This window comes from Convolutriloba macropyga, chromosome 11 (assembly GCF_964194025.1).
Source record: "Convolutriloba macropyga chromosome 11, txConMacr16.3, whole genome shotgun sequence".
In the NCBI taxonomy this organism is placed as follows: domain Eukaryota; kingdom Metazoa; phylum Xenacoelomorpha; order Acoela; family Convolutidae; genus Convolutriloba; species Convolutriloba macropyga.
The window spans coordinates 9,093,845-9,121,123 of NC_134478.1; the positions used below are offsets into that span (position 1 = coordinate 9,093,845).

General features: G+C 37.2%; 1 protein-coding gene across 1 annotated transcript in view; it reads left to right on the forward strand.

The window, feature by feature from the left end:
* The window catches only part of LOC142350014 (uncharacterized), a 111,626-nt gene extending 84,783 nt beyond the window's left edge, over positions 1-26,843 (forward strand). The window contains exons 3-5 of the mRNA XM_075401910.1: positions 3,752-3,890; positions 4,675-4,778; positions 25,915-26,843. Of these exons, the coding sequence (XP_075258025.1) occupies positions 3,752-3,890; positions 4,675-4,778; positions 25,915-26,117 (446 nt within the window). The 3' untranslated portion in view covers positions 26,118-26,843. The remainder of the gene's footprint in view (positions 1-3,751; positions 3,891-4,674; positions 4,779-25,914) is intronic.
* Positions 26,844-27,279: the final 436 nt, after the last annotated feature.

Genomic DNA, 27,279 nt, shown 5'->3' on the forward strand with positions numbered 1-27,279 from the left:
AGGTCCTCGCATTTTCAAATGCAAACACTCTCACTTTCAAATTGAGAAAGAACATTTAAAGGAACTTTGACGCGCAATGAGGGACTCATTTATAAAAACTAGAAACATCAACTATGATCGTTTTGTGTTCTTTTCTTCTAAACAACAAAAAGGGGAATCAGTTGAAAGTTTCTATGGACGTCTCATTGAACAAGCAGAAAATTGTAATTTGGGGATGAAGAAACCACTATAATTGAGATAACTTCATACTTAACATGCAAGATCATGACACCCAGAAGAACTCCTAAAAGAAACAATTTCGCCATCCAAAGCTCTTTAGATTGTCGTACACATGGAAATTGGGGCGCAAAATCAACAGAAAATAAGCCAAAATTTGAATACTAATGCTCAATCGGTCAATTATTTTTCAAGGACGCAATCGCAACGCCAATTACCAGCAATCACGAAAGGATTTCCTTTGCTACCCAACTGTCCCCCAAAGCTATCAATATACTAGCATTTGTGCTAACTGTTGTCAACACTGGAGCCATAACCACCGCCAGATTTGCCCCCGAAATGCTGAGAAATGCAATAATTGTGGAATCAGAGAACAATTTGCAAAGAAATGTCGTAAGCCCAAGAAATCACAGTCCCAATTGCCAAAAGCTTCACTAACAAATGTCAATCAGATTGATGCAAACGCCACTAAAAGTGACGATGAAGAAATTGTCGGTTATATAACGAGTTATCAGGAACTATATGCTCAAGTCTACTACTCTAACTACGATAGTGACTCGGATTATTATGTGGCAGCTATCTTCAGTGATTCTTAAAACCAACTGGAACCTCTAAACCCAAGAATTCTATGTGAATCATCTTGGCAAACTCGATGATTAACTCCGGCAGTGTATGCAGTCATATCACAAAAACTCTCGCTAATAAAATCTTTAAAACTACACCACTTTCACGGTGGATCATCACGAAACAGGACACAGACCTAAAAATATTCTCATTTGAACCAATCAAAGTTCACAGAAAACTGGCAACAACAGTCACATACAATGATTGGACTTGTGTTGTACTCAATTACTGGGTGACTAGTGAATTGAGTAGCAAATTAATCTTTACCAAACTGTAGGAGGCAATTGTCAATTGCGGTGCAATTACCAAGTAAGCTTCCAGTAGTTTGAATCTGAACTATGAAATTAGCATTTGAGACGGGAATGGCTTTGCTTATTCTGAACTTGCTGATTGAAAAGCAATTAGCGAACTTTAAATTGCAACTGATTTACAGAGATGCAAATGAGAGAATGAAAACAAAATGATGAAAAGTAGATCAAAAGGATATTAACAAATTATTGGCTTGTTCATACACTAAGAAGGAAGTAGAAGTTTGTTTATGGTATGAACAGACAGTTTCCTGTCTACCCAACTAAACAATCAAGAAATAATAATCTAACAATAGAGGAAGAACTGAAATAATAGCAACTGCACTTGAAATGGATTAAATGATCAAAACTGATCTAAAATACGGTAACGGATATTCTCATGATAATATCCATCCCGTGTGACATTTCCCCTTGTTGGAGAAAAGTAAAAATTTAATAAAAAAATCAGAAAGTTAGTATTTATTCAGCGGCTATATAAAAAGTGGAATATTAAATAATATAGTAAAATTACAGAGTTTAAGGAGTTTTAAATGTTTATTCGGAAGTATCTGAAATTTCTTCCGCCTCTAATACAGTCATTCAGCGTGGCAAATTAGGACTTGGATTTAGGTCCATCTTTCATTCGGATTTTTTGGAGACACAATAACAATAAAGGTCGTATCCGAAATTGGAAATTCTGTTCAGTATCCTTCCGTATTCTGGAAGTTTTGCACAATCGATGTAGGCTGGGGAGCTGTTTTCTTCTTTTTAAATTGTCGCTTGCTTCTTCTGACCGAAGAAGTATCGGAGTCAGACGTGTCACTGACTTGAATAGTGCGTTTTTCTTTCCGCAAAAGGGGGGTTATTTGCCGAGCAGATGGAGTTGACTGCGATGCAGATGGTCTTGCTACATCGGGTTGTGTAGGTGGAGCCACAATTGGTACTGGTGGGCTGAAATGCAGTATCTGTGTCAGATCTGGCCGGTTCGGGAATGCCTCATCGTGCTTGGGATTACGTTTTGGAATTCGCATATTCAATGCTCCGGCAACATTACCAGAGGTTGAAATGCAGGAGCGTCCAGAAGAAACAATACTGACATCGTCAGGTTGTTTTAGATTGCGCTTAACTTCCTTGCTCCCCAAGTCTTTTCTTAGCAGATCTTCTTAATGATTGCTGATTTCGTGCTGCAACGTCTTTTCTTGGACTTTCTTTGGTCGCCTGTCGATATATACACCGAGCTCTTTATCTCTCTCATTTCTCGTACCAAATGTGGCAATGTCCGAATTTGGGATTCGAACCTCCGGCCTATTAGGTCCTTTAATGACACTAGTTGTCGGGCTTATTTTTCCCACAGTGTTTCCTGGAGCGAGAACTTCGTATAACCTATCTAGGTTTTTCTTTTGCCTGTGCGCGGCATGTGTTTTTTGTGTTATCTCAACCTGCATGTTTCTTTCGCTTCGCGGAACTCTTCTGGAGATGCCTTCCGACCACATTAGACTTGATTCCTCGTCTTTGAGTTTATTTTGTTCCTCATGAGCTCGGGAATTTGCAGCGCAGATGACTTTCTCAATTTCGACGTCAGAGCACATGCCCGCATCTGCCTACTGTTCTTTTGTGATATACGATCTTCTTGGGATGGTATCTTCGTCTAAATAATATTTAATTATTTTATTGTAATTTGAATTTTTATTATTTGATTTTGTAGTGATATTTGAAATTGATGTATTACAACGTTTACCAAAGTGTGCTTCAAATGGTGAAAATTTTTGGTTGTTTTTGTTTAGATGTTCTTAAACGTTGTATAATTGGATGTATTAAATGTTCAAGATTAAATTTTTTATTTAGACATGCTTTCGTGCATGATAATTGAATTGTTATAGTCTGAATAAGACGCTTAACTAAAGCTATCGCTCTATAGTCATTTGCAGGTACATATATTGGTTCAAAATTGTTTTCAGCGCAAAATGTTTCAAATTTTTTGCCAGTCAAACATCTAGCTTGATCTAGTCTGATTGTGCTAGGTAGTCTGTTCGATTTCGTCATTCGGTTCAATACAATGTGGTAAAGGTGACCATTTGCTATGCGGAATCACTGGTTTTAATTTCTTACCAATTTCCGTGCAGGCTTTGCACTCGCTGGCTTTAGCCAATATATCTCGGTGGATATATGGCCACCAAATATTTTGTGCTAGGGACAACATAGCGAAACTTCCAGGGTGTGTTGAGTGGATGTCCTCCAACACAGCGTCTTTAATAGCTTTAGGTATTGCTATACTCTCATCAATGCACAAGCACCCATGTTTAGCAATCTGATTGCGTAAAAATACGTGAGTGGCAACTTCGAAAATTTTGATCTTCATTTTTCCTCGAGAATTCGAAATACCGAAGATGCATCCTCAATAACCGATTCACTTTTTCAAGAAAATTTCAATCGTACCAATTTTGTATCTCTCTGTAAAAGATATCGATCTACCAAAACTGGCTCAGCAATAAAGTATTATGTTGGTATAAAGTTCCTAACCCGCAAATGAATTTGGAGGGTTGCTGAAAATATATTTAGCATATCATAATTCAGTGGTGGAATAATTTTTTTATAATATGATCCAGTTAAAACCGATCCTGATCTAGTTACGAAATGCACTGCGTGTTCATTTCCACTGGATTCTTCATGTCCAATATTCTACACCAAGGAATGGTACAGATGGCCCTATGGAAGATCGGACCAATATTCTTATGAAGAGGCCACATTCAAGTGCAGCGACATAGGAATGATTCCTTCTCCCTAAGAACAAATTCTGGTGATTGTAATAATTGTTACAATCTTACAAGGGTGCAATCTACTTTTTATTTCATAGAGTAATCATATATGATTTCATTCTGTCCACTTTATTTCGTAGCACAATATCCTACTATGAAACCAAATATAAACTCTTGATGAAACAATGAACCATATGCATGCAATATGTATGATTATGCTTACATGGTGCATGAGTTTGAAACCTGAAACTGTTTTTTCTTTCTTTCACGCGGGGAAGAAACATACACTCTAAAATTGGGTGGTATATAAAAAGAAACAATTTTTCGGGTAAAAAAGGACACACGTATTTTGTCGGGTTTAATCTCAGGATTTTTCATGAGGCTCAAAGAAATCTACAATAATGTCACATGTTTCCTTATTCGTTGTGCAGCAATTTAACGTCTGTCCCATGCTGAGGTGACAGAGCATAAATTTTTAAGACCAGACCCTTCTAGGCGGATCATACCCATATGTCCAAAACGTCCGAGACATGAAAGCGCTTATGTCTAAATGCTGCTGAGTTCATGTCCAGACTTTCGTGCGTACTGCAGTACGTCCGTTCTTACATGTGAAATTGTCTAATATAACAACAGACAGTTATAGAGTGTACACTATCTTTACAAAAATGGTGTTCTCAAGCTTAACGAGCTTATATTAGATGATAATCCATAGACTTCTGCAAGATTGAATTGTTCAATAGTTGAACATCAATATATCAACTGGGGAGAAGAAATCGCTCACATTATTATACAGGAGGATATCTCTTCCCATTTTTGAATGGATCTGAAGGACTGCTCCAGTTCATATGCAAAGACACAGAAGCACAATTTGTATGGCTCGACCTAAGCTATCGCTGTAAGTACATACTATACTCATTCGTTCAGGATCCCCTTTTGTACTTTTTCCCAACCATATCTGGAACTTTCCGGAAGAAAATTAGGACGTCTTTTAGTCTTTACAAGTTTAGCCAAGACTCGCAAAATAAAATTAGAACGGCGAAAAATTTGTTATCAAAATTCTACCACTTTGAAAAAGTAATATTTAATATTCAACAATTAATTTAAGTGTTTTTTCAACTTTGTCAAAAAAAAATCTGGTTTTGGTTTCCAGAATTCATAAGTAAAACGAAAAAGCCTTTTCGTGGTCATTGTCAAGCAAAATTTATTGTCAAGCAAAATTTTGACCTTTTTTGATACAAAACAGGCCACATAAAAAATATAATGAAAATATTCTATCATCAAACGAAAACAAGCCATAACAAAATTGGCAATGATTAAGTTTTCTGTTGCTAGCGTCAACCTCAATTTTACAGAAAACAAATTCGCGGTCTTATATAATCGAATATAACGCTGGAATAGAAAACCTAAACGTTACCAATTATGGTAAAGCTTGTTTTCGTTTGGCGATAGAATATTTCTCATGACAATTTGTTTTAGTAGCCATAAAACCCTCCCTACGTTGCCCCCCCCCACTGTTGCCCCGTCCCCACTGTTTCCCCCAAGTGTCGTACGCCTCCTTCATCAGCTTCACGCGCTGCGCTAACCTCACACCTCTTCAATTAAACTAAAACTAGACTCACTAAACCGTGAGTCCTAAATTTTAATAGTATTTTCATTTTTTATATCACTGCATTTTTCATCATTGTTTCGAAAAATTTTGAACTTCATTTTCAGAATTTTGACGTTTTAATTAAATGTACGTTCATTTTTCAAACATATTTTTAAATCTATTAACAACAATGATTTGCTCCTAAAACAAATTTTTTGTGTCTGTTTTGATCTTTGCTGGTTTACAATTTTCTGATAAAAGACCGCTAACGATATTCTTAGAAATAAGCAAATTTAAAGACAAAATTCAATTTTGAAAAGCGCTTAGTTTTGCTTAGTTTTACCTAGAAAAAAACGTTATAAGGCAGGTTGAGGTGTGCGATCCTAGCCAGATGCAGTCAAAAAAATTTGCGTGGTGCATGAGGCATCACGCCATTTAGACTGAAATTGTCTCAAAATCTGTAAATCTGAGGCTGCGGTTGCGCACTAGAGGTACCCAGACTAAAAGTTTACTCACTGAATTAGCATTAACAATTTGTATAGTATAATCTTCTCAGGGAAATCAAGATTGCTTTTTATATATTTTTTGAGCTGCTGATTGAAGAAACTATCTCTAACAACAGATAATTTCAGCTCGAACAGATCAAACAATACTTGGTATTTTTTTATTTGGCATCATATAAATTGCGCAGTTTTTTAAAATTCTGTCTCTTCAGTGGCTAATTAATACTTCTCAATCGGGGTTCTGTCTGTTTTGTGTTGCTGGACTTTTTGAATCTGATCAGACTGTTAAGGCTCTGGAAAGTGATGCCGATAAGACGTTATAGGTTCTAGAAAGAGCGCTGTTGAGGTTATCCGAGCAATACCTCCAGACTCCAGACTACTCTGATCAGACCTTTCAGACTCTGGATAGATCCTTGATCAGACCTTGTGTTGGGTTATGGACTTTCGCAAGCGGAATAAAAAGCGTTTTTAACTAAGTAAAAGAATTAATTTTTCAAAAATGAGAGAATAACAAAATGATATTTTACAGTAGAATTTAGAGATTTACAGGAGAGATCTGATTATTAGATCAAGATGGTGATTTGAATTTGGGGATGAAAAAAGACTCAAAAATCAGCTGTATATATACCCATTATCAGTGTGAAAAAGTTATCCTAGCACCGTAAAAAACTTATCTTAGCACCGTGATTTATAGAGGGGGTAGCAAAGGTTACCCAATATGGTTTGCTTCTGCAAATCAGTCGCAAAGGGAACCATAAATGGAATTCATTTGCACTTTTCTAAGAATTCATTCACACTTCAGGAGATATCATCATCATTTAATACATGCTGGGAAGATTTTACATCAATTAATCTAACTCTAATAATAGTTATCTAGATTCACCAATTTGAACCGAATATTGATTCTAAGCACCATTTCTTGACTATTCATTTATATAATTTCTTTGATCGAAGTCATATTGCTTGTCTTTCTAATCTGGTAAGTCAAACTTTCTTTCTAACTCTCACTAAGTTTAAGACTATAGTTTGATCGATACTCTAACACCCCCACTCAGACTTGAGTTGATTGCGTAGAGTCTGTTCCCATCAAAACTGCTCTGAATGTTTCCACTTTCGAAACGGGTAAGGACTTTGTGAAGATGTCCGCTGTCATTTTGTCTGTAGGGACGTAATGAATTGAAATAGTCCCATCCTCCGTCTTGTCCCGGATGAAGTGAAACTTTGTTTCGATGTTCTTGCTCCTTTTGTGCATGACTGGGTTTTGGCAGAGTCTAATACAACTTTGGTTGTCTTCTCCAATTGCTATTGGACGTTTCTGTTGGATGCCAAAATCCTCTAGAAGTTGTTTCAGGTAGAGTACTTCCTGAACTGCTGCTGCCATGCTCTGATATTCTGCTTCTGATGAAAAAAGAGCAACTGTGGCCTCCTTCTTGACACCCCAGTTGAGTGCTGCGTCACGTCCGTTGAGCTTCAAGTAATAGCCCATTGTTGATTTTCTGTCGTTCACGTCTCCAGACCAGTCTGCATCACTTTCCCCCACTAAATCATAACTAGCCTCTTTTGTGTAAGTAAGTTTTAAACCTTTTGAGCCTTGAAGATATCGCAGAAGTTGTTTTCCGCACATCCAGTGTTGATCGGTAGGTGCATTCATGTGTCTGGACAGAATGTTGACTGTGAACATGATGTCTGGCCTCGTCTGTTTGGCCAGATACAGAAGTGATCCAACCGGGCTTCTGTAGATCCTCTGGTCCACTTCTTCGTCTTCGTTCTGTGCTGTCTGAAGTTTCAGATTCAAATCAGCTGGAGTTCTTGAGGGTTTGCATTGATCCATTTGAAACCGCTCAAGCATTGTTTCTATGTAGCGTTCTTGGTCGACTGTGACTTGGCCCTCTTCTCGTCTGATTCTTAGACCCAGAAACCAGTGTAGTCTCCCTCTGTCTTCCATAAGAAAGGTTGCTTCTAGTGCCTTCTTGACATCAGAGACCACTGTCATACTTCTTGATGCTACTATGATGTCGTCAACCCAGACCAAGATAAAGGTGTGATCCTCTGCCTCTGATCTTGCGAACAAACAGTGATCGTTCCTGCTTCTGGTGAACCCCTGTCTCAGTTGGAAGTTTGCCAGCTCTTTGTACCAGTTGTTAGCAGCCTGTTTCAAACCATAAATTGTTCTATTTAGTCGACATACTAACTTCTCCCCATCTGATCCGCGTTTTACAAACTCCTGTGGCTGTTCCAGATACACTTCTTCCTCGATTGGTGAGTGCAGGAAAGCAGTCTTGACATCAAATTGGTGCATCACATGGCCCCGCTTCGCTGATAGCTGAAGTAGAATCCTGAATGTCTCTGGCTTACAGGTAGGCGCAAAAGTCTCAAAGTAGTCCAGTCCTTCCACTTGTTTGAAGCCTTTCGCCACATAGCGCGCTTTGTATTTGTCCACTTGACCACTGGGTCCCAATTTCACTTTGTAAACCCATTTGCCCGGTATGACGTCCCTGTCTGTGGGTGGTCTCACTAGGTTCCAAGTCTCGTTGTCTTGGAGTGCCTTGACCTCGTCCTTCATTGCCCGGTGCCACTGGTCCCAATCGTCACCTTGCTTGGCTTCGTAGACTGTTTTGGGTTCCACATAGTCGCCCTCAGTCACAGCAAGATGGGTCCTGACTTCTCCAAAAAATTGCGGAACATTCCTTGCTCGTGTCCCTCGTCTGGGCTCTGCTCTGTCCGCGTGTTCCAGTGCATCTTCATTGAAGCCAACTGTCTCTAACTGTGAGAAGTCTTCTGTGTCACTGTCTTCTAGTGACTCTGAGTCTCTATGACTCCCTCTTGTTGCAGTAGATCCTTCATCTAGTGCTGTTTCTCCAACATCCGAGGCCTTTTGTCTCATTGTTGTTTCTTGAGTATTCACGCTCCCTGCGTCATTCCACTCCTCCTTTATTGCAGTAGATGAGTCCTGTCGTTCTCTGTTGTCATTGTCTTGATGACCATCATCTGGGTGCCAGATTCCCAGTTCCGACCCATCATCTAGTAGGTCAGCCGTTTCTTCGTTGTCAGGGATTGAGCCCACATCAGACTCCTTGATGATCACATCTCGAACTGCCATCACCGTGCGTGTGTTGGGTATGTACACCAGGTATCCGTTTTGTCCTTCAGTGTAACCCACAAACTTTCCTTCCAGGGCCTTGGGTTCAAGTTTGCTGACTTTTTTGTCCCTCTTCCTCATGAAGACTGTGCAACCAAAAATAGATAATTTACTAATTGGAAGCTTAGGTTTTATACCTCTTATCAGCTCTGCTGGGCATTTTTCTTCTCCTCGTCTCACAACCAAGTTTCTGATCCTTGCGGCGTGAAGAGTTGCTGCTCCCCACATCATCTTGGGAAGTCCTGAGTCAATTAGCAAACATCTTGCCATCTCCAGAAGTGTCCTGTTGCACCTCTCAGCTAACCCATTCTGTTGTGGCGTCTCTGGTATGGTCTTCTCCTGTAGAATGCCTGCTTCTAAGCAGTACGTCTTGAACTGCTCTGAGAGAAACTCCTTCGCATTGTCTTGCTTCAGCTTCTTGGGCGTCCCCACACTGAGAACAAATTTCTTCAGGCTGGCCAATGCTTCACTCTTTGCCTTAAGCAATTCCACAAACACAAACTTTGCGTACTGGTCTCTAAACACTATGCAGAACCGGAACCCTGACAGTGACTCTACTCTGAAAGGTCCCATCACGTCTGTGAACACCCTCTCCAGCTTCTGTTCTGCTTGGGTCTCTGCCACTCTTGGTACTGGAGTCTTTGTGATCTTGGCCAATGCACACATATTGCATACATCATCGAGTTCCCCCACTCTCTCTGGTGCATTCCTAACCACATCCGCTTGACCGCTTGATTCAAATGACCCAACCGTCTGTGCCACTTCCTTGCACTGTCAAGTTTCACGCTGTTGGAACTCATCTTGAATTCTAGAACGCTGCATGGTAAGTAAAAAAAATTATTTTCTTGTGTTAGTTTTACCCGAGTTCCCTTCTGGAGTTTCTTGCAGCTGTTTCCTCTCTCGAAAGTGAAGCTATGTCCCCACTCCGTGCATCTTGAGACTAATAGGAGATTTGAAGAATAGTCCGGCACCCACAGAACATTTTTGAGTTCGCATTGGAATTCCCCTTTGTTTGAGGGTGTGCTGATCCTCAAACAGCCTCTGCCCACCGCTCTGGAAGCCTCTCCGTTGGGATTTCTGACCACTGATTGAATGCGCACAAAGTCCAGGAACGCATCGATGTTCGTCACTATGTGATCTGTACAACCACTGTCCACTAGCATGCCTGCTGTCTTCCACTGGGTAAGAGCTGCCCAGCATTCCTCGTCTGGTGTAGCCAATGTCGGACCCATTGCCACTGACTCATGTTTGCCTCCATCTCTTTGTCTCTTGCATGCCCTGTCTAGGTTACCCTTCTCACCACACTTGCTGCATTGTGCTGTCTCCTTCTTCCTGCAGTCCTTGGCAAAGTGTCCAGGGATCCCACACACAAAGCAGTTTCCTTTCTTGGGTCCCTTCCTGAAGTCCCTTGTGTCTCTGCACCGTGCTCTCATGAAAGTTCTGCAGCCTTTTCCTCAACTCCGTAAAGTTCGTTGCCGGGTTGAAGCTTTCCTGTATAACAAAACTTTCATACCTCATTGGCAGACCATAGTAATGTCTAAACTTTGGTTGGATTTAAATATAAGCCATTTCTAATTAGATTTAGTTAAATCTTATTGGTGGAATAAATGTATGAATTATTGAATGAACTAGTTGTAGATAACTCGCCATTAGAAGGATTGGATTTGTAGAATTGAAGTAGTAGAAAGATTTTGAATAGTTGAAGAAGATTTAGAAGGAATGAAGAAAAGAATTGATTGTTAGAATTATTATTGTTTTGGGATAACTGCTAGACCCACATCCGAAGACCTAAAATATTTTTTAATTATCATCATGTACTCAATAATATAACCAGAGAGATCCAATATAAGTTGGTGACAGAAGAAAAAGCAGTTAGAGATAATGATAAAAGTTGCATTTTTCGAACACAAAATATTGTTTATCTTCTAAAATCTCGATGGAAATCTAACTATGTTTGACACTTTGAATTTCAATACTTTCAACGTTCTTGACAAAAATATCAAAGTTAGAGTTCACAACGATATTGGTCCCTTTTTATCTTACTCTATAAATAATTTCGAAACAGCAATTTTCATATTTTACCAAATCGACAGTCGACCTGGTATTCATATATTTTACACTACTGAAATTGAGAATGACTTTACTGAAATTAAATCAACTCTCACCTCCAACTCAAACTGCATAATTGATTTGCACCCCCGAATTCAAATGAATTTTGCCTTTTAAACATTATTGAACTAATTTGATGCTCTCCAAACGGCAAAATGACAGACGTTACAGCAATGGCTACGGCCTTTACGACTGCTATTCAAACAGGCATTACAGGAACAAGTTCAGGATAAACTGTCGTTCTCAATACATTTTCCGGCGGCGAAACAGAAGATTTTCGAACTTTCAAGGAACAGATCAGAAGCTCAGTGTCACTTGCGCAAGTACCGAACAACGCTAAATTGGATTACCTCAAACTGCATTTGACAGGCGGTGCATTAGCTTTCTTCTTGGAGATTCCAACAGCAGACAGAGAGACACTTGACAAAGCAATCCAAGCTCTCGAAAACCGATATCTTAGTGCAAACAGAATAGAACTGTTCAAGCTGAAACTTCAAGAACGAAAATTCAATTTATCAAGAGAGACCCCAGAAGATTATTTAACAGATCTGACGAGATTGGCGAATTTAGCATTTCCAAATCCAACAGGCGGTGATAGATCACAGGAGAGAACCAGAAGGATACGTGATGCATTCATAAGTGGCATGCCTTCCCAACTACGGCCTAAATTGTTGATGGAGCCAGATACAAAAACAGTTCAAGAACTTTGCACATTTGTCTCCAAGAGGTTAGCGTTGAAAAGCATTCTACCAGATGAAGAAGCAACAAGTACAGCCTTTAACAAACTTTCTTTTAACGAGACAACAAATTCAATGACGGAAGCACTTAATTCGATTGCTGCTAAAAACGCGAATTAATAAAAACGCAGAAAGAACTCGGAAATAATATGCAGAGATTCTCGAGGGGCATTAACCAAAGAAGGCCATATAGGGGCTTCATACGTTCAAGGGGAAATCCCAACAACAACAACTATCGCGGACAAAACTCATTTGCTAACCGACCGCACCAGAATAGAGGAATTTGGACTAATCGCGGACAACCGTCACAATGCTTTCAAAATTCATACCGAGGAAGAGGTAACCTGTTTTGCCACTGCTGTGGACAACCAGGACGCAAAAGAAGTGACTGCTGGTTTCGACCGATACCAGAACGTGGGACAAACATCCCATTCAACAGATATGACCATTCAAAAAACTGAAAAAACCACATTATCTAACGGCTATTGTCCCAGCATGTAAAACTAGCAAAATTTCCTTAATAGGAGAGAAGCTTTCCTACGTACCGCTTATTTTTGATACCTTCCACATACAAGCTTTATTAGATACGGGCGCATTTTCAAGCGCATTGCCAATTAAACTCTTCAACTTGATACAGAATAAGGAGCCAAGCAAGATCCTCAAATCGTCAGAAGTATTTCCTGAATCAGTAAAAATGTCAGATGGTAGAGTTACCGGTGCTGAAAAGTGCGTTCAAATTGAAATAACCATCGCGAATTGTCAATTTACAGAAGAATTCTTAATTTTAAAAAATATGACTTCAACGTTACTCGGCCTTCCACTCTTTCGCAAAAACAATATTGTAATACATCCTTTTAAAGGTCTTCTTTATTTACCGGAACTGACTATCTCATTGGCCTTATCGACAAAGTACGATAGAAAATTATCGAAATCGCAAATTTTACATACAGTCTCAAAAATTACTATACATCCGAATCAATAAGAAATTATTGAATGTGAACTGATTAACCCAGACAAAGCTTATGAATATGCTTCGGGATTGATAGAACCTTCAATTCAATTTGAAAGTAAGTCAGGACTTTGCATAATGTCTTCTATTAGTAAATTGGATAGAAATTGCCGAACTCACATTGGAATCATGAATCTCAATCCAAACAAAATCACAATTACAGCAATAACAAGAGTAGCAAAATTTAAAGTTTTAACATCAAAACATGCGTCATTTATCAAGCCAATTCACCCCTCATTTTGTAGTCTAATTAAAAATCATGAACAGGATAATAGCTATCCTAAATCAGCACAACACATGCGTCAACAAGCACTTCACGAAATGTCTGATGGCTTTTGGTTTCCAACACCTGAAAATTGCAAAGACGCCTCGAAGCTTATCGGAGTAGAAAAGAAAATTTATGAGTCTCTAATGAAATTTAAGGAAGAAGAAATGCTTGATCCAACCATTAATGACACCAAGCGAAAACAATTTCTCAGCAAATTTAATTGGGATAAGTCAATATTCAATACCAGTCGAAAGAAAAAAATGGAAGAACTGTTGGTGCTCTTTCATAAAATTTTTGCACGACATCGATTAGATATAGGGAAAAATACCGACAGTCCAGTTAAATTGACACCTGAACATAACTGTCCGGTCTATTCTCCAAATGCGATATCTCCGATACACTTACGTGACCAACTAATTATTGAACTTGCACTTATGCAATATTATGATATCATAACAACGTTACCATTTTCGAAGTATTCGTCACCGACCTTCGCCCAACGAAAGTCAAGTGGAAAACTACGAATTCTGATTGATCTTAGAAAAATAAACCACTTACTTAGACATGACTACTCGAATCATAATTTTCCTATTCCGACAATGGCTGATACCAGTGCTCACTTAGCAGGTAAATCAATTTTTGCAAAAATGGATTGCAGCCAAGCGTACTTTTCAATGCAAATGGCGGATGAGTTGAGTATTCAATTACTCGCATTTAATTTTGGAGGGCGTACATTCGCTTTCAAGCGACTTGCGCAAGGCTTAAGCAGATCGCCTACGGCATTCAGTGCTTGTGTAAACAAACACCTTCATGCATGCGTTGCAAAAGCGATAGATGCTTTGTTTATTTCGATGACTTAGGATCAGGAGCAATCGATGGAAATGCACTTATTGAAAATTTGGAACACATTTTTGTTAAAATAGAAAGTCTGGGATTCAAATTGTCAATAGAAAAATGCGAATTCGGAATACCTGAAATTAATTTTCTCGGTCAAACAATTACAGGAGATGGTATCAAACCTAATAAAGATAAGCTAGAAAAATTTCTAAGAACAATAAAATTCCAAAAAACTGTAAAACAGACAAGAAGATTAATTGGATTTCTTCAGTACTTTCAGAAATTTATTCCAAACTTGGCTGAAAAACTGCAACCATTCTTTAAGCTACTACGAAGAGAAAGCACATTCATTTGAACTTCTGAACATCACATAAGTCTTGAAAAGCTGAAAGATTACCTAGAAAAAGCGTTTTCATTGTCACTAAATACGGCAAAACCAAACTGCCAATTTGTTATCATGTGTGATGCAAGTTTCTAAGCAGCAGGCTTTGTATTACTCATTGAAGATTACTCTATTCCCAATAATACCACTTCAAAATCTTACGCACCAGTAGCCTTTGGTTCCCATTTAACCTCTCCAGCACAGCTGAAACATTCAATCTATGTCAAGGAATTTCTTGGTGTACAATATGCCTTTGAAGCGTTTGAACATTACATATGGGGAGTCTCAAACAAACCAATCATTGTGTTAACAGACAACAAAAGTGTAACACGTTTCTTTCAAGCAAAACGGCTACCGGGCAAACTTTGGAACGCTGTTGACTACGTACTTTCATTCAACTTTGTATTAGGCCATATTCCAGGCAAAGCAAATGCAGCTACGGATTACTTGTCACGAGCACATATAAATCCGGCAACAGAAATGAAAATGAAGCTAGAAGATCAAACACCACTACATAAAATCCAGATTGACGTTTTATCAAACACACCAGATAAATCAATAATGTCAGTATATACTACTGAAGAAATTGCACAAGCTACTCACCACAAAAATCCAGAAATCATAGTTACAAATGCAGATAATGAAATAGAAGCAGAAATTACAGAGCTGAGTTCACTGCATTTTAATCAAATATGTGCAGTTTTGGAAGAAAACCCGCTGGATAAATTAGACTTGAGTGAAAGCCTTTTACCATTGAATGTTGAGAAAGAACAACGCAACGACACAGACATAGTGAAAGTAAAAACTTGGATATTGAATAAAATTAAACCGGAAACAACGTATTCAACGTATGACTTGAAGAAATACCATAAGCACCTTAGCCGACTAACATTAGAACATGGTATACTGTATAGAAAATTCTTTGATCATACAGGACAAAATTACCATAAGCAGTTGGTTGTTGCTAAACATTTACGAACAGAGTTACTGTACCGTATTCACAACAGTAAAATGAAGGGACACTTGGGAATACAAAAAACAGTACGTGAATTCCGCAGAAAGTACTATTTTCCTGGTTTCATTGACTTTCTAGTAGTGTATATTGATAATTGTTTAACGTGCGCACAAGCAAAATCTCCACAGCACAAATACTTAACACCTCCACTTAATCCAGTCAGTTCTAACACCAGCCTACCAGCTGACATGCTCCAAATAGACATTGTAGGAAAACTACCCTATAGTGGCGGGTATTCCTATATATTGACCGGAATGGACGTTTTTACAGAATACATGTTCGCGCAACCATTTACTTCAATATCAGCAGAAACACTATCAAAGTTTCTTGTACAATGGTTAATGCCACACTCATATATACCACTTCTAATAGTCACTGATCAAGGTTCACAATTTGTCTCAAAATTACTCCATGAATTCGCAAACATCTTAGAAATAAAGCTCGAGCATGCTACAGTAAAGCACGCACAAACAATTGGTGTAGTTGAGCGATCTCACGAACCAATGAAGCGCTACTTAAGAAAATACGAAAATCCATTACAACACGATTGGCATAAACACATAGACTTAGCAGTATTCCAACACAATACTAGCTACCATACAACTATTGGTTGCCCACCGACGCTACTATTTCATGGCCGCATTCCAATGAATCCTAGAGATATAACATTTAACAACAGAACATTGTACCATCATAGTAGCAGGTATGAGTACATATCTGATTTACAGAGCAAAATGACGACACTTTTTGGGCATACAAAAGAATTACTCGTGAAATCTTTCAACAAATATAAAGTGTACTATGATAGACAAGCAGCAGCCGCGCCATTGAAATTAAATGAATATTGTGTCATGTTGAGCCCAAAACTGTCTAACGAGCACGAGAAAATTAGCAACCTACAATGTAAATGGAATCGGCTACATCGAATTGAGAAAGTTCTTTCCAGAAGCAATTACGTAGTCAGAAAAGTTAAAACAGTCCATACTCAAATAGTCCAAAGAGTTCGATTTAAACCTATCATACCAAAGTACGATAATAAAAGACCTTGCTAATATTGACAGTAAACAATTCATTCCAGATCCTTTAGTGCCTGAAGCTTTACGAGAACCCAAAATTTTCGACAGTAGTTTAGAAGAAATGCTTTACAATCCATGGGATTTAAATAGAGTAACCAAAGTAGAAACAAAAATAACAAAATCGAAACCGAATGATCAACCAACAGATAATACCCCTGAAAGGAGAACGGCTGATTCAAGCCTCTCTAATAGCCAAATACAATCAAGTGCTCACTCATCAAACTCGATCTTTAAAACTCCGGAACCAATTAGAAATGATCTTGTACATACAACATCAAGTTCAGAAGATTTAAGTCCAGAACCCGTCAGTACCAGAAAAGCGACCCCACCACCTAAACCAAAAGCACCAGTATCAAATTTAGCAAAAGTAATAAGAGATTAAAAGGCTGAAAGAGCGGCACAATCAAGTAGTAATAATTTAACTTCACTTTCAACGGCTCAAAAACCAATTCAGCAAACTGTAACAGTGCAAGCTAAACAACAATCTCCGCAAGTTTCCAACACGATTTCACGATATGGTCGAGTCAGAAAACAGACTTTCAATCCAGTTAGAGATTTTTCTGCCAAAAAATTATTCTATTTTAATTACCACAACATTATTTCTTCTATAAAGCAACGCATTGATATTAGAGTGTGTTTATGTTCATATAGATTACTTTCCTAATTTAATTGCATTACACACTGAATGAACACCAACCACTCCAAACTTGCCTCTGGCAAAACTGTAAAATGCACAAGTTGAAAGAGAAGAATTGAAAATCGTTATCCCAGATTATTCATGTTTATAATAAAATTTTGATTAGAAAAACCCACAAAAATGCAATTATTTCAAGTTACATTAAAAAATTGAAAAATCCGTCTGCATACGATTGTAGCTTAGGTTCTTCTGAATTGAATGAACCCATACTCATTATCGAAACTTTTATATGCTAGCAGCGTAAATTACAATACTTTACAAAAACGTACTTTTATTGGGCAGTTTGGTCATTTGGTCACCGTTGAATTTCAACTCCAGCCCGACATGTTTGATACGCATTCTACAGACTTGTTATGCTGAAGAAACTAATTGAATGCAGTTCATTCTTTGCTGTACAGTCTCTGCCGACACCACAGTGCAATCTTAGCTGAAGGCTTTCTAAATAATACAAACAAATTCTTATAATTATGTTCCTATATTCCCTAACTTAATTCTCTAATTTATTTATACCTGTATCTTTATTTCGCTTTTCTTCATATTTTGCTTTCTGGTTGCGCCTTTTACTTGAACCAGCAGGGCGCCACGTTTACTTGTACTAGTGGTAATAACAACATTTTGTCCAGAAGAAGCATAAGATTGTAAATGCTCCGTTATTCCAGTGACTCTTCCAAGTTGATTATCACAAAAACTACTCCATTCAGCAGCTCCCTTTTTGCCATGAATGTTAAGCAGACATTTGAAAGCATTGTTTTGTAAACCATTGCCATAGTTGCTGAGTGTTTCTTGTGTGCGACTAATATCATTTATATTATTCGCCTCCCAACCCAAGACAAGTGACGGACTGGTTGTGAAGGTTAAAACTGAATGCGCGCACAAAGCAGGCTGGCAAAAGAAATGAGATCTGCTTGGAATGTAATAGTACATGGAATGTTTGTATTTATCCGGGCCATTCTTTACAAATTGAATGAAATTCTTAACACTTCTAAGCTGCCTTTCCAATAAAACACTTTGTTTGCCACGGTTACAAATTATGAACAACTTTTCACCAACAGGAGTATATGAAATTGAATCCTTTCCAGCAGTTTCAACGTGTCCATCTGTATAATATGGATTAAATTGAAATAATGCATCAAAATTAGTAAAATTATTTAACGACTCAGGAATAGAAAACGTACATAAATTTAACAAAGAAAAACTTGCAGAAAATGAAAATTCGTTTAAATCAGAATCAGGACAGGAATGAGTTTGGTAAATTCGTGATTCACGACAATTGTTTATTACAGTTGAAGGCAGGGTATAATAATTATCAACAATTTCACGATATTGATTCGAACTACTAATATTTTCAACATCGTCTAAAAAGCTGTTATCAATTTTGAACAAATTATGGTTTGTTATTGCAACGGGTACCTTCATCCAGCTCAGCTGTTATTTATTATATAATTAAAACCTTGATTGTTGAACTCGGTCATAACAACATTGATAATTGGTACAAGTTTCCAGCCAATGGATTTTAAAGTCGAGTCATTATAGAAGCTGTTCTTAAATAATTCAATTTCTTCATATAATGATATCAGAAAATTTCGTGTATTTGGCATGTTTTATCTAAAATAAAAATTATGACTCACTGTTTTACGACTGAAGAATATTTTGATTACCTTTGAACCTTAAAAAAATTGAGTTACACTGAAAGATTAAATTTCAGAGGTACTTAGCAAAAGTACAACAAAAGAGCAGCAATTAAACACGGCCAGCAGCATATACACAATACACAGGCCAGAGAGAACAACCACCAATACTGAATTACAGAAGACTCCACATCCTCTGAAACGCAGGGATACTCCATACTATCCGAGGTGAAGACAACCACCCCAGACTCCAAGAAAATGGTTGCATCTTTGCAACACAAAACTTTTGTTTCAACGTCTACATTGATCTCGTTACAGGCCGAAGCCAACATAAAAAGAAACACAAAGAAGCGAAACATGTTTCAACTGAAAACATACTTACCATTAGTGATTAGTTAAATTATTTCATACATTACGTTATAATAGAAGACACTGAAAACAATCATTTCACTTCAGTTACCAGAACATTGCTGAAATTATGCAAAATTTTAATAAACAGTTACATGTTGAAAGGCGAGGTCTAGTCTAGACCCCCACTATTTTTAGAAATTTGCAAAAATAAATAATAAAAGTCAGCTAATAAACATTTACGACGAAACAGCAAAATTACACGCTACAGTTCACAAGACGGCTTTCGGCATGAGAAATGCAACAAAGTAATCATGAGAAATAGAAATGTTTTGAAAACAAAATTATTACTGCAGGATATTTTTTTAAAGAGCCTAGTTACCTCGAAACGCTTTTAGCAGAGCCCGCAGATATTTCCTTGTGAGTCTCAATGCTTGGAGTTATTATTATTTTTAATTACAATGGCTTGATGAAAACTCAGTAGGTACAAATTATTCTTAGCTTGGCCACCTAAGGATAAAAATCAAATCCTACGAAAAATCTGTCATATTCTCACAAAATGGTTTTGCTGCCATATGTGAGTCTGATAGTTACAGTAACTATTTTATCGAGCTATTGCGAAGATGAAAATAATGGCATAGAATTTGTTTACCAACAAAAACTTTTGCTGAAAAATTTATCAACGTTCAATTTTTGGTTCCTTTACCAAAACTTAATGAAACAATTGACGAGCAAATCAAACATCTGACAACTACGTTATCAACAGCATGGAGCAAATACGAATTCGGTTGCGACTTGTCAAATATGTCAACAAATGAATCATCGTTGAATTTTGAATTGATTTCAAAACACGTTGAAAAACAACTACAAGCAGCCAAAATCGACATAACAGAACTTCAAGAAGAACTTATTGAAACAATGGGATCAACAACATCAGTGAGTAATTATTCATCTTATAGAAGCAAAAGAGGAGCTGGCTTAATAGCGTTCGGAGCTTTAACTGCTTTATCAGCAGGGGCAGGCATTGCATGTTCGTTAGGGTCAATATTTGGAAGTTGCGGAGAATCAAGTCACAGTCAAGAGGACATTGGCTATGCCTTACAAGAACTGAAAGAAAAAAATATCGCTGGACCGAAGTCAACTCGAAATTAAACGAAAAGTTTTTCATAATTGCATCGCAAATGAAAGATATACAAAAAACGCAATCACTCCTCACTGCAACGCATAAAAACCACAGCATAATTTTAAACAATGCTATCAAATTGCTAAATGAAAATACGAGACGCTTAATGGCATGTAATCAGTATTTCTACGCACGAGAGGAGCTGCTACAAGTTCAAACAAACTTAGCAGCTTCACTGCTTGCAATTAACAATGAAATTAAAGCCTACAGAGTCGCTGTTTACGCCTACTAACTCATTTTACTCAATTCTGTCATGTCAAGGGTTAACAAATTTATACCGATGTCTCTACTACCGTGATCAATGCTATTTGAAATTCTTCAAAAGGTAGCTTTAACTCAAGTTCACCAGACAGATAGATTAACACTTGCTATTCCAACCAACCAAATTATTACATATTACGAGACAAAGATCTTGACAATTGTAGCTGTAGTCAATTCAGGAATGATTTTCACCCTCGCAATGCCCTTTGCATCTGGATCGACAGCTCTCAACTTATATAGAGCAATTTCAGTACAAATGCCAGATGGAGGAGAAGATGGTTACGCCTCGCAATATGAATCGGAATCAAATTATATTGCAATAGCTGAATCTACAAACCGCATAGCATTACTCTCACAACCACAAATTGACAACTGTGTGGGCTCCAGTAGCTTTTCTGTATGCATACATGGATTCTCATTGGAAACCGCAGAAAATACGTGTCTTTGTTCACTACTATTTGGTAATCAGTTCTCAGCATTACAGAATTGTAATATCTTGACGGTCAAACTTCCGATTAAAGAAAAAACGAAAAATGTTGGTAATGGTAAATGGCTGATAACATCATCCAGTAAAAATTTCGATCTTTTTCTCAGTAATTTAAAAAATACGGACCATCTTAAACGAACAAAACTTCCTGGGTGTCAGGTATGTGTATTAGAATTAAAATGCGGAACGAAAATAGAGACTAGCTCAATGGAACTGAGAGCGGATATGCTTTTTTGCAAAAATGACAGCGCAATAAAGATTGACAATAAACTAGCTGATCCATTAAAGCATCTCTTTAGTAAGCTACCAGATTTAGCGGATCTCCCACACATCTCATCAATATCTGAAGCTCGCAGACAAATTGTCGAACAAGTACAATTAAAAATGTTAACGGTGCCTGAATTTCACAGAAAATCACTCGATAAATTGGACGAAATTTCAAAACCTATTATTCTCAAAATGAAAAACTTGAGACCAGGCATTCAGAACAAATTTCGAGAAGCTGGAACTTGGAAAATGTCAGTGACGATCGGATTTTGTTCTTTTTGTATTTCCTTACTATTGCATTTTGGACTAACATATGTTCTCCAATGTTATCGTCAACGATATGCTAGAGTTCTTACATCAGTGGTTGGTGAAAAGAGAATTAAATCAAAGCCGATGTTGGTTGTGTCCGCAACAGATTATCAGTATCTACAACTACATCCAATGAGTAAACTTGAAAACAAAAATATTGTTTTGAGTGAGCAACAGTTGATGCAACACTCCAACCTGACGAATCAAGCGAGTGCTCCAGCAGATATAGACAACATGCAACTTGTTTGCAAACAAATTGCGCGAAACCTGAACACCCCTTTTTGATTAATTTATATCTTAAAATTAGATACTTATTGCATGCAAAACTACAGTATGCCAACTATAACACCAGAAGCCGTCCTGTTGATGTGGTTTTTTTTAAATGCTTCAAAGAATCAATGCTTTATGAATGAATGCTAAGTAGTGTAATCTTTAATATTAAAGAAGCGCAGAGTAATGTCTAAACTTTGTTTGGATTTAAAGTTAAGCCATTTCTATTTAGATTTAGTTAAATCTTATTGGTGGAAGAAATGTATGAATTATTGAATGAATTAGAAAACTCGCCATTAGAAGGATTGGATTTGTAGAATTGAAGTAGTAGAAAAGTTTTGAATAGTTGAAGAAGATTTAGAAGGAATGAAGAAGATAATTGATTGTTAGAAATATTATTGTTTTGGGATAACTGCTAGACCCACATCCGAAGACCTAAAATATATTTTAATTATCATCATGTACTCAATAATATAACCAGAGAGATCCAATATAAATACCATTGAGGACCAAGGCGTTGAACAGGGTTTCTGAGACTGCTTCCCCTGCTTCTTGTAGCCTTGTGAGCAACTCCTGTCCTCTGATGAAGAAGCTGTCCAAATCCTCAGAGTCCTCGAGCTGAAGTCGAGCAAGCTGTGCCACTAAAGTCACCACTGTCGGCATCTCCAAACTCTGAAATCTCTCTTGCAAAAGCTTCCAAGTCTTTGCTCCATCTCCAATGTCATCATCTCCCACACAGTCATGTCTCATCAGCATGAGGGTTGTTGCATCTAGAGTCAGTGCCAGATGGCACCACACATTGTTCCGTTCATATGCATCCTTCAGCACCTTGTGGTTCTTCTTCTCATCATTGGTTGCCCCATTGGCCAGTGGCGCAGGCTCATTGGGTTGCTCCACTGTCCCCAGTAGTGATTTGTAGAGTCCCTTCGTCTGCATCATCGCCACAAATCTTGTGCTCCAGATTGGAAAGTCCTGTGCCTTTCCTGTGTAGTTCAGCAGCTTCACTGTCTGTTGATCCATTGGAGTTTGAGCAGGCAAAACAGTTGTGAAAAGAAAAGGTGCTAAGCAGAAAAGGATTATGACTGTCAACAACAAATTAGTTTTGTTTTGGAAATTAATTTTATGACTTAGAAAATTGCTGGGCTCATAACCTGTTGGGTTATGGACTTTCGCAAGCGGAATAAAAAGCGTTTTTAACTAAGTAAAAGAATTAATTTCTCAAAAGTGAGCGAATAACAAAATGATATTTTACAGTAGAATTTAGAGATTTACCGGAGAGATCTGATTATTAGATCAAGATGGTGATTTGAATTTGGGGATGAAAAAGGACTCAAAAATCAGCTGTATATTACCCATTATCAGTGTGAAAAAGTCAAGATAAAAAACTTATCTTAGCACCGTGATTTATAGTGGGGTTAGCAAAGGTTACCCAATATGGTTTGCTTCTGCAAATCAGTCGCAAAGGGAACCAAAAATGGAATTCATTTGCACTTTTCTAAGAATTCATTCACACTTCAGGAGATATCATCATCATTTAATACATGCTGGGAAGATTTTACATCAATTAATCTAACTCTAATAATAGTTATCTAGATTCACCAATTTGAACCGAATATTGATTCTAAGCACCATTTCTTGACTATTCATATATATAATTTCTTTGATCGAAGTCATATTGCTTGTCTTTCTAATCTGGTAAGTCAAACTTTCTTTCTAATTCTCACTAAGTTTAAGACTATAGTTTGATCGATATTCTAACACCTTGCAGACCGTAGGTATTGCCTTGATCAGACCGTGAAGTGTCTGGATACAGCCATGATCAGATTTTTCAGACCGTAGACTTAAATGACAGATTTGTGTCGAATCAGAGATAGCGTTATATCTCAACCTGCGATTGAATATCCATGTTATGACCTTATCAAGCAGTTTAATGACTAGCAAACTAGACTCGTTATTAAAAGATGCTGGTTTGAAACCATTTTGCGGCCGTTTGTAAGTTATTAAGCTCCTGCTAAGATCCCATAACATACAAAAAAACTTGCAGCGCACAAAATGTTTTTGAAATTTATTCAATGAAATTTTTATAAGTCGCAAAAATGTTTTGAAATATATATATATATATATATATATATATATATATTTATATATACATATATATATATATATATATATATATATATATATATATATATAGTAATTTATAGTACTTTTGTCTAAAGTAAGTTTTTAAAGTCAAGATTAAAAACATAAAATTGTTTTGACAAATTTCCAAATTGGTCTCTCGTATAGAAAGGGGTGACTCCCCGTTAAAATACATTTATGAACAAATGTACTGATGTGAAAATCAATCATGATCATAATTTATGGATCCTGGTTTGCCTCCTTTTTCCCTCATTCATATTGGCCATTACCATTCGACCCAGACACAAACAACACAACAGATTTCTAAAAAGGAATATGATGATGTAATAAATATTTGCAAATCCGATGCATTATTAATCTAAAGTTTATAAGTTTTATAAGTTTTGTGCAAACGACATATAGATCTGTTTGTGCCTTAAATTTTTCAAATTTGGATCTTTTCCGTTTGTGCCCCCTATAGTACGTTATGCTCACCCAGTTACAGAACACATGTCGATAATAGTAAATCATCATCATTACACCGCAGAGGTATACCCAAATCGTTACGGGCAAATATGCCCGATCTGTGTATCTCGTATTCGTTTTTCATATGTTAATACATTGAAAATGCAACAATATTGCGGAAAAAAGCTACTTTAACAAAAACAGGCAAAATTGAAGGGAATTGCGCAACCAGTGTTTGCAAAAGTGTCCAAATTTTAGCCGCGAAATAAAAGTACATGCTATGTATCCTATTTTTCGCGGATTTTGAATCACGAATCTGCTCCATTTATGTAACTCTTTTTCACACGCAACGTAACTTGATTTCGCACTATAACCGCAATTAAGCCTAACTTAATTACAACTTATTTAATTGAGCCTAACTTATTACCACTAGTAGTACTTAATTACTACTTACAGTACTTTTTTGCTATTTATTATACTTATTGGTACAATTTATTACTAATTATTAAAATCGGCCAGTCCCACATTGATATACAATGCCTTTGATGTGTGAGCAATTTTTCGGGGAAAAATACAGTTTTTGTGGTTGCTTGTATTTAAAGCACTTTAAGGCTTTGAAAACTTCAATTAAATCTTTATTAAAGTGCTTATTACAAAGTATTAAATCACTTTGCATGCTCAAAATGCGCGCATTTAATTAGGCTCAATTCCGGATTAGAGATACTTTTAATGCGAATAATAGATACCTAAAATGAGCGGAAACGTGCTACAAGACTTGTAACCTAATTTACGATTTGAAAGTTCTTTTATTTCGCAAAATTGGTGAAACCCTGTTTCCGAAAATTAAGATACAAAGGATGTCTCCTAATTTCGTTCATTTGATGTATCTAATTTTCGAGCGAATTTTACTACGGCGGAAATTTTTGGGTATACCTCTGCGGTGTAATGATTAAATAAAAATATGGCACGTAAGTTGGGGGGGGGGGGAGAGGGGAGGAGGGGTCAGATAAAGTTCAAGGAGGGCACAATCGGAAAAGATACAACACGTGTCGTAATTTTATGTAATGATTTGCTGTAATGGTTCGTTGTCTTTAACGGGGGGGGGGGGGGGTGTTGGGGTGTTCATAAAGTACTTAAAGTACTGGGGGGCACAAACGGAAAAGGTCCTCAAATTTGTATAAAAGATGAACTATTAACGTCAAATTTATTAATCCTTATAATTTTTACATTAATTGGAAGCAATTTACAAATATTTTTAGTGTCCATTAATTTTCCATTACAGCATAAAACGAAAATCGCCATTTCGTCTCAACACATTTTCTTGTTCTTTAGATGGAGCGTGGTACGAGACATATTCATACACAATTATCGATTCGTTTCTTCAAGACCTCTGGGTTGCAGCTCCATATTTGGACGATGATGACAACCGGGTTATGATTGACTGCTTCGAATGGCGCTTAGGGAGAGATGAGATTTTCCTCGAAACTGCACAGGATGGTGCAAACGCCGCTGTGCTGTGTGGAATATACTATTAAAACTTAAAAAACTTAAAAAATCTATCATAGCAAGATATCCATATTGTGAGTTATTTATTCCAGAGCTGTTTGTGTGATAGTGTAATATAAAAATCCTAAGGAGACTTTCAAAGTCTTTTGGGATCTATAATGTTTCGGTCCCACCGCTTAGTGAGCATAAATCTTTTATGGCCCCAAAGTGCACGTGCTATTTTCTTACATAGTAACGTGCTAAATAACAACATATTATTTGTAACTGGGGGTCATAAAAAACACTGGAGGGACAGAATAGATCCGTCTTTTGTTTGACCAATTCTATATATTGTCTGGCAAGAATAGCGCTGATATGCAGTACTAATTGAAGAAATTGTCTTGTTGTGTGATATAGACCCCGGCTCAAGAACGCAACAGACACTTTCAATACAGGGCAATATTGAGTAAGATGTCTGCCCTAGCACCCAAAATAAAAACGAGCATTATTTTGTTTGCCTAATGGGTACAGCACAAAAATCTTTTTTAAAAACTGAAAGGTTCCAGAATAATTTGTTGCTGTTTTTTTCTTTACGTTATGATGTTGGATAGTCGCTGAAGCAATGCTAATAAACCACATTGACCTCTCAGAGTGGATCAATTTTGAGGCAAATTTACCAAATTATCTTTACTATCTTTGAATATTTCTTAGTTGCTAATTAGTGGTTTACATTTGCTTAAAATCCCAAATAATGAAAATTATAAACTTTAACTGAAGTTTTTTGCCACAGAGAGCTCAAGAGCACGGCAAAAAAATGAACTCAAAAGAGAGAACTTTAAAAGTTGAAATTTGAAGTTATTGGATACAAATCGTCAAAAGATCTCTTTGTACATTATTTTTACATTATGAGGACGCAGTTATTTTATAATGCACATGCTACGTACTACAGGATTCAGCATTCTGTAAATTGACGTTTTTTTTGGTCCATAGATTGTCTGGAATCCATTGCGTATACTGTAAATTTTAGAAGACAATTTTTGATTGAATATTCTCGAATTGTTTTGTTTGAAACGTCTGCCATTACACTGGAGCTGATCTTGTTCAACCCGAGTGAACAGGAATTGTTCAATGTAAAAACAGAAAAGGAGAAGAACGCGTTCCATTAAGAACTGATGATAGCTTTTTGAAGAACCAAGAATAAAATAGCGTTTT